At 45.4% G+C, this 8,818-nt stretch overlaps 1 protein-coding gene across 1 annotated transcript in view; it reads left to right on the top strand.

The window, feature by feature from the left end:
- Positions 1-5,672: 5,672 nt before the first annotated feature.
- LOC143280381 (vesicular glutamate transporter 3-like) overlaps positions 5,673-8,818 on the top strand; it is a 16,439-nt gene continuing 13,293 nt past the window's right edge. Inside the window, exons 1-3 of the mRNA XM_076585015.1 lie at positions 5,673-5,993; positions 6,181-6,326; positions 8,477-8,591. Coding sequence (XP_076441130.1) covers positions 5,673-5,993; positions 6,181-6,326; positions 8,477-8,591 — 582 coding nt within the window. The remainder of the gene's footprint in view (positions 5,994-6,180; positions 6,327-8,476; positions 8,592-8,818) is intronic.

Here is an 8,818-nt window from a genome sequence, read left to right as displayed (position 1 = left end):
CTAATGAGCTCAAGACCTGTTTCAGTTTTAATTGTCCACATGTACCCAAACCCATCGTTCGCAATTAGACTCACCCGTTCGCATTAAACTTTACCCCCAGGCACCCCTGCTTTTTCAACCATTGAAAAAGCGTTGAAAAAAAAAAAGGAGAAGACGAACTTTTCTGGCGCAACCAATCGGAGAAAGCCTTCAAAAACAGAACTCCTTTTTACGATTGTTCAACCTGTTATCTGTACAATACACACGCTCAGCTGGTCGCTTCGACTGGATCGTTCGCAATGACTACATACCCTAAAGTACACTTCCTGTGTGAACACAACTGAGCAGAGGATCGGACCACGCACGTTCAAGATCTCGTAATGCACACCGCTGAAAACGTAGTATGGCTGTCTACACAGTGGGGATTAACTCACTCAGTACGGCCAGTCCTCTCTTCTCCTCTACACAGACCCCTCGGATGTCCTATGGGTGTCTGAATGACCCAACCTTTAGCTTCCGTCGTCAGAATTGTGGTATTCTTTGTCAACATTCACGTCTTCAGTATAAGAGCCTTCCGCTTGCAATATTTTGATGATGGTAATTGGGGTGAAACGCTGTTAACGTCGTCCCTTTCGCCGTTCGTATGGAGAGAGTTAAAAACAAAATAAAAAGCGGTCACAAACGTAGAAGCCCACCCGTTGATTCTATTGAACGTGGGAGCTGAAGCTGCTGCCTACGAACACATGAGAAAAAGAAGATGATGATGACAACGACAACATCATGATGATGATGATGATGAAGTGCTAACGCCCTATCTCAAAGGATAAGATGATGATGGTGATGATGATGATGATGAGGTACTAGGGCCCTATCTCACAAAATAAGATGATGATGAGGAGGAGGAGGTGCTAACGCCCTATCTCAAAGGATAAGATGATGATGATGATGGTGATGGTGATAATGATGAGGTGCCAACGCCCTATCTCAAAGGATAAGATGATGATGATGGTAATGGTGATAATGATGAGGTGCCAACGCCCTATCTCAAAGGATAAGATGATGATGATGGTGATGGTGATAATGATGAGGTGCCAACGCCCTATCTCAAAGGATAAGATGATGATGATGGCTTTGGTGATGATGATGAGGTGCTAACGCCCTATCTCAAAGGATAAGATGATGATGATGGTGATGTGATAATGATGAGGTGCCAACGCCCTATCTCAAAGGATAAGATGATGATGATGGCTTTGGTGATGATGATGAGGTGCTAACGCCCTATCTCAAAGGATAAGATGATGATGATGGTGATGGTGATAATGATGAGGTGCCAACGCCCTATCTCAAAGGATAAGATGATGATGATGATGGCTTTGGTGATGATGATGAGGTGCTAACGCCCTATCTCAAAGGATAAGATGATGATGATGGCTTTGGTGATGATGATGAGGTGCTAACGCCCTATCTCAAAGGATAAACACATGTGTATTCTACATGTCATTCACACGTTTTCACCGAATGTCGAGAAAGGAGAGGGAGGTGCTTGTGGTCCGCACGTTATATCCGAACCTTGTTCTCTGATTGGTCCCAGCTGTCTGTCCTCTGAACATATCACCATTCTCTGCACTCAGCCCGCAGCGCAGACAATTGTTGCCACGTAGTTTAAATAATAAAAAAAAATCCGCAGTTTGACGGTGTGGGTGGGCGAAGTGGGTATAAACAACCACACCTCGTCGTGTTGTTATTGTTAGCGTCCCGAAAGGTTTACCCCACTAATTTACATCAGTAGCTTCACCCGCACACTTCGCTTTGCAGTCTGTTTCACCGAAATAGCTCCGCTTGTCTATGGTGAGTGGTGAGTGGTTTAAATAATCTTTATTTATTCAACAATACACATGGTGAGTGGTGAGTCTGTCTGCCTTTCTTCTTGTCTGTGTGTCGCTCTTTCGATTCCACTCTGTGTATTGAGCGGCAAAGCTTTCGTGACTTGGGTGTGAATTCTTACTGAATTTACTTTTGCAATTACTGTACGGAAATTGCGGTTTGGTCATTCTTGCATTTGTGGACTGGAACAGCAGTACCAAACGGTATAGTAGTATTCAATCTTTTCTTATTATTACCATTGCTAATTTTCAAATTTCTATTTAGTTATATATTTGTTTATTTGCTGTCCCATCATCTGCACCTTTTCAGTGGCATTACTCTCACGCCACTCATTCCGAGAACCCACACACACAGCCAAACACGGGTTCGACTGTCGCAGTCCCAGCGTTGGCAGTCCACCACCAATGTTAGTAGACCACACACCAGAGGAGACCCTGCACTGCTGCTGACTAGAATCAATTCGGTTGTGTTCAGTGGTGCCTGTTCTGATTTAATGTACTAAGGGCACCACACTGACGACAATAATAGCTTAGTCGCGGAGCCAGACTGAGCGAGCGTCTTCCCCAGAGTGGAGACCACCACCACGTCCCTCCAACGACAGTCCCCGATGATTCTGCCGACACCGAAGACTTTGACAGGGCTCAGCCCAGAGCACAGAATGTGGAGGGGGGTCGAAACTGAGGTCACCATGAGAGCAGGGCATCAAAGGCCACAGAATCAGGGACATTTAAAAAAATGATGAAGGAGGAGGATGGTGATGATGACGATGTTGCTATGGAGATTAAATAGGTTTGGGACTACGTCACAAGGTTGTACTCTCCGCTTCCTATCATAATGACATCTCGGCATTAACCAGGCCCGAGATTTGCAGTGGTGGTCGGGAAATTTGAGCAACACGCGCAAAGACGCACCCGGGAAGTGGATGATACTCGACTGTGTGGTCCCAGTTAATCCTATCTCATCTCATCTCATCTATCCCTTGACCCGTGGGTGGGTCGTTGGGGCACCATGGATGACTGCCTGGTCAGCTCGCGCCACCTGCCTCGGTCCTCAGCGGCCCTTTGAGTTGTGGCAAATGGCAGGCCCGTCCACTCTTTGATGTTGTCCTCCCAACGCTTTCTCTGTCTGCCTCTCTTCCTCCTTCCTTGTACGGTACCCTGCAGGATGGTCTTGGCTAGGCCGTCTGATCGTGTGACGTGTCCATACCAGCGGAGCTTGCGTTCCTTCACTGTGGTTAGCAGGTCTTTGAATGGGCCAATGGCGTTTTGGACTCTTCTTTTCACTTCCTCATTTGTGATGTGGTCTTTGTATGTAATGTTCAGGATCTTGCGGAAGCATCTCATTTCCAGGGCCTGGATTCTTCTCTGGAGTTCTGCAGTGAGGGTCCAGGATTCGCAAGCGTATAGAAATATTGAGAAGATGAGGGAGCGCATTAGTCTGATTTTGCACACTTAATTCTGGGTAGGAGACGCCCGCGGGCCGAAAACCCCACCTCTGCTGGGAATAGAACCCGCGTCCTCCCAGGCGTCGGTCAGCGACGCTAACCACTTCGCTACTGCGGCTGGTTGATTTGATAAAAATAATAACAAAAATCATACTAATGATATCATGTATTAGGGTGTGTCTATGATTATCTGGTGTGGAGTGGGTGTGAGTTGGTGGGCTGGAGTTGGAGCGGGAGGATTTGTGCGCGAAAGTGTATTCGTGTGTTTTTAGTATGCAAATTTCATTGTATATTTCATTGTAAACGCCCAGGGCTTTTGTATCATTAGACTGGGCGTACCAAATGTCCTTTTATCATCATAAATATCATCATTATTATATTATCATTTTTATTATTATCATTATCATTGTTCTTATCACTGATGATAGTCATGAAAATATTATTATTATTATCATCTATTAGCAATAATGATAATAATGTTTATAATGATTATATGATCATTATTACTGCATTGCTGGTAACGGGCAAGCATTCAGTATTGCGCATTACCGGAAGTCGGCACGTAGTGCGCAAGAGATGACGAAGTCAGCTGACAGGCTTCCGGTCTCGTGATTCTTTCGGCATGGCGAAACTCGGATCAGCAAGAGACATTAGTTCAACGTGTAGCATATATTACCCTTCTACAACGAAAAAGAAAATTGTTTTGAATAAGTAGCTAGCAGCAGTTGTTTGGATAAGTAGTAAAAATGAAAATAATTGTCACGTCCTGCAGGGTGCGTCACGAATTTCTCAAAGCACGAAACCAGCTGATAAGACATTCATCAGCAGTACTGCTTTGTCGTATTTGTTAGCGTGGACCGGTGTAACCAACACAGTTTGAAGAGCCAAAGCGCAACAGTTTGTGAACAATGATCACCGTCTTTGGTTCATAAAAGAGAAGATGCAGGTGTTGATAAATAAAGTGAGAATTTCTAAGACCAGGAAGCTGCCTGAGGACTATAAAGATCTATAACGAAATGACAATGTTACTTTTGGAACTGTCAAAACGTTTGTACTTGCTCACTGCAATGTCGATTGATTCATGATTTTTGTACACTAGAAGGTCCGTATAGAGTTATATAAGATGTTCACTTTGCACGTGAACATGGGGCAGAGGAAAGAACCAAAAAAGATAGGTAAACAAATCATAAGCAAATGTGACAATGAAACACATCCAAATGTTTCTGTCCACGAGCGAGAAGAGTCAACTGAAAAAAAAATCACAACATAAAAAAGGTGTTGTGTTCTTCGATATGCAAAGTCAACCATATTCTTTTCTCTCTTTCTGTCTTTCATGTTTTTATCAGTCACTGCTATCGATCGTCCGTGTGCGCGCAGAGACAGACAGACAGAGACAGAGACAGAGAGACAGACAGAGACAGATTGTCACGGCTCGTAGCATTCATTAGTGCGTGCGTCCGTGTGTTCCTTTCTCTTTTCTCTCTCTTTCTCTCTCCCTCCTCCTCTCTCCCCCTTTTCCCCACCCCCTTTTTTGCTCCATCGTTCTCTTGTGTGTCCAGTTCAATTCTTACCTAACGCACGTGTATCTCTTATGAAGTTGTGTGTGTGTGTGTGTGTGTGTGTGTGTGTGTGTGTGTGGCATGTCCTGTTCCTTTTCATCGTGAGCTCTTGAGATAAGTTGGAAAGTTACATCGTCGGGAAGGAAAGACTTTGCTTTGCCTCAGTGGGCTCATTGACTCTGGTTGTCCTTGGACGGGTTCGACTTAGGTTCAAGAACTAGTGCCGCAGGTGCTAAAGCCTACCTCGACAATAACTGTGTTATCATAAGAGTGAAGGACAGTGGTGCTGAAGTTAATGGTTTGATTTTGTGTGTCTGGACTTGTGTTTCGAAGTGGAACTACAGTAAAGAACCGAGCTGAACTTTTCTGTGTCATTGTGTTTGTGTTGTCAGGGCATTAGTCAGTCAGTCTGGGAAGGTGCGGGGGTACATGGGCAACCCCTTATAGGTTGTGACACAGACAGAGACAAAGACACACAGAGAGATAGACACAGACAGACAGACAAAGAAAAGATAATAGTTACAGAGAGATGGTCTATTGAATATTGTATAAAGAGAGATCCAATCCTCCTTTTTTTTCTTTCTTTCTTTTTTTTTTACCCAGCGGCATCGAAGATACTCATAGTCAGCAACCCATGGCGGCATCTGCTTCTACAGTATGTAGGTGGACAGTTTTACACAGGCGGAATCAACCACCACACTGTCAAGCATTCCACTAACCCAAACCCAAATCACAAACCACTTTCAAACCCCACGGTTAATTTTGTTATTGTTGTTGTTTTTGTTGTTGTTTGCCACAGACAAGACATGACTCGCTCTGAAAAACACGCGCTTATCTCGGGGTACCACAAAGGCAGCGGAGACACAGACAGGTACACCAGTTGTGAGGACGAGAACACGAACACATCATCGGGCGCAGCACGAGGCAACAACGCCGGAGCAGGCGCCAGCGCCAGTGCCGCCACTAACCTGTTCCCTGCCCGTTACTTCGTGACTCTGTTGGGCGCGGCGGGTCTCCTGTGCACGGTAGGCTCGAGGAAGAGTTTCGCCATCACCCTCACGCACGTGGCGGCGGACGAGACTGGAGGCGTGGGCGCCGCCACTGCTGAGGAGATGTTCTTTCCCAATGTGAGTGGTGTAGGGGCGGGGGGGGGGGGGGGGGGGTTAGAGGTGTGTGTGTGTGTGTGCGGCCGACGAGGCGGGTGGTTTGGGTGTTACTGCTGAGATGTTCTTTCCAAATGTGAGTGGTGTAGGGGGTTTCTCGGGGGTAGATTTCTCGCAGGGAGTAGTAAGCTTTTGATGTTTCACCGTGCAGTGCACAGTGATGAACACGTCACGCGATTGGCACATGCCGATGGGGGAAGACACCATGTTTCAGCTACATTCCTTCTACTACGTCGGCGGCCCAGTCGTCTGCATAGCGGTGGCGATATTGGCCAGTACAAAGTTGACACCAGTATTGTAAGTACTAACAGGGGTTGTCGTCCTTCGGCGCAGGCGGCAGTGCGTGCGTGCGTGCGTGTGTGCGTGTGTGCGTGCGCGCGCGTCTACTAACGCACCCATTTACAGACAAAAGCGTGTAGTGTTGCAGACAGAAAGACATAATATACAGCTATTGTCGTACTAACATGGCACAAACTTATATATAGACATTATCATGCACGCACTTTCACACACGCACTTTCACACACACACACACACACACACACACACACACACACACACACACACACACACACACACACACGAACGCACGCACGCCCGCGCTCGTACACACACAGAGACACATACTGACACGGACAGACAGACAGAAAGCATACACACACACGCACGCGCGCGCGCGCACGCACACTCGCACACATGCAGACACATATAGACACACAACACCCACAGACAGACACACGCACAAATACACACACACACACACACACAGGGGCAGGTACACACACACACACACACACACACACACACACACACACACACACACACACACACACACACACACACACACACACACACATTTTCGCACTTCTTTTTCAAGAGAGAGAGAGAGTATTTGCTTTTTGTTGTTATTGTTGATGTTTTAAGACTTAAAAAAATATGGTGTAGAATGAGGAGGGTTCGTGGGAGGCGGGGAATGAAGACTATCAGATGTAAAAAGCTTCGAGAGCAAGTTTTAAAACCATCATAGATGGAGTGATGGTCAAGAGGTAACGCGTCCGCGTAGGAAGCGACAGAATCTGAGCGCACTGGTTTCGGTGTTCGAATTACGGCACAATCGCCAGTATTTTCTCCCCCTCCCCTAGACCTTGAGTGGTGGTCTGGACCCTATCGTCATTCGATTGAGACGATAAACCGAGGTCCCGTGTGCAGCATGCACTTATCGCACGTAAAATAATCCACGGCAACAAAAGGGTTGTCCCTGGCAAAATTCTGTAGAAAAATCTACTTCGATAGGAAAGCAAATAAAAAGAAAACTGCATGCAGGGGAAAAACAATGGGGGTGGGGGGTGGGGGGGGGGCGCTCTCAGTGTAGTGACGCACTCTCCCTGGGGAAAGCAGCTCGAATTTCACACAGAGAAATCTGTTGTGACAAAAATTAGTAATACAATACAATACAATAGATTAGAAAACTGCTCAAAGGAATATCGAAATAAAACTGCTCAAAGGAACATCAAAAGAGAATTCAACTCTCAATTTTCTTTGCCCAGAAATGAATCACTTTTTCCATAATTTCAGATTAAGGATATTTATAAATCACAGCAGCTGTGCTCTGTTCTGGATGGATGTATTTTTGGCTCTGAGCCGAACTGTTATAATGATATCTGTATTTGTTGCTATAGCACAATCGACCAAATAGGCCAAGACCGGTTCTGAAAGCACAATCAGTATCAACAACAACTGCAAAAAGAACTTTAAGAAAAAAAAATCAGACGAAATACGTTTCTATAAAGACAAAACTGCACACATATCTAAGCACGGCATCTTGTATTTTAAGATAGCATTCCATTCCTTTTTGGCCAGTTTTTGATGACAGTTACATGGACAAAATATTATAAATAAATATTTGTTTAAAGTTTTCAACATGGTCAGAAACTTTCGCTCCGTCGAAGTTTGTGCCAAACAAAATGTAATCTCAGTGTTACGACAGCAGTGCTTGTGTCATTTGAGAAAAACAAAAACAAAATAAAGCAAAACAGTAAACAAATTATTTTTTCCCATAACCTAGCGTATACGGATTTGGCCGAACGCAGTGACGCCTCCTTGAGTAACTGAACTGAACTGAGCCATAACCTGTTAAGATCAGTTCGTCAGAAATGCTTTTCGCTTTTCTTCAGTCGGTTTACATTTCGACCATTTTCATCTTTTTGTTCTTTTTTTTTTTTCAAATTAATTCCCCGAGTCAGTCTGTTAATCAGCTGCATTTTTGTTTTCGATATCCCAAAATAATCACAAGAACTGAACATCTCTTATTCTTCTTGCCATACTATCGAGAATACTATCCTTTGTCAAAACCATTACTCTGTGCGCGAGCGCGCGCGTAAATGTGTGTGTGTGTGTGTGTGTGCGTGTGCGTGTGTGTGTGTGTGTGTGTGTGTGTTGTTTGGCAGCATGGCGGGGTGCGGAGTACTGCTGTCCAGTGTACTGACCATCTGTATTCCTTTCGTTCTCCGGGTCAGCGTGCCCTGGCTGTTTGTTCTGCGCCTGGTACAGGGGGGCATTGATGTGAGTTGGTGACGGTTGGGGGGAGGAAGGTAGCAGAGTGGTTAACATCGTACGGGTGAGTCTAACGACCTATTGACAACTTCACGTTCCCAAAGGATTCACCCATTTCGCCCTTAACCCTTTCACCGCCAAGCTCGCATTTATGCATAGGCGTGGTAGAGGATCCATGTCACTGAAAGGTGACCATTCACTGGTCTGTTATCAATGAACCTATTGCTTTTAATGTT

This window comes from Babylonia areolata, chromosome 3 (genome assembly GCF_041734735.1).
Source record: "Babylonia areolata isolate BAREFJ2019XMU chromosome 3, ASM4173473v1, whole genome shotgun sequence".
NCBI classification, from domain to species: domain Eukaryota; kingdom Metazoa; phylum Mollusca; class Gastropoda; order Neogastropoda; family Buccinidae; genus Babylonia; species Babylonia areolata.
This window is presented reverse-complemented; position numbering and strand designations above follow the sequence as displayed.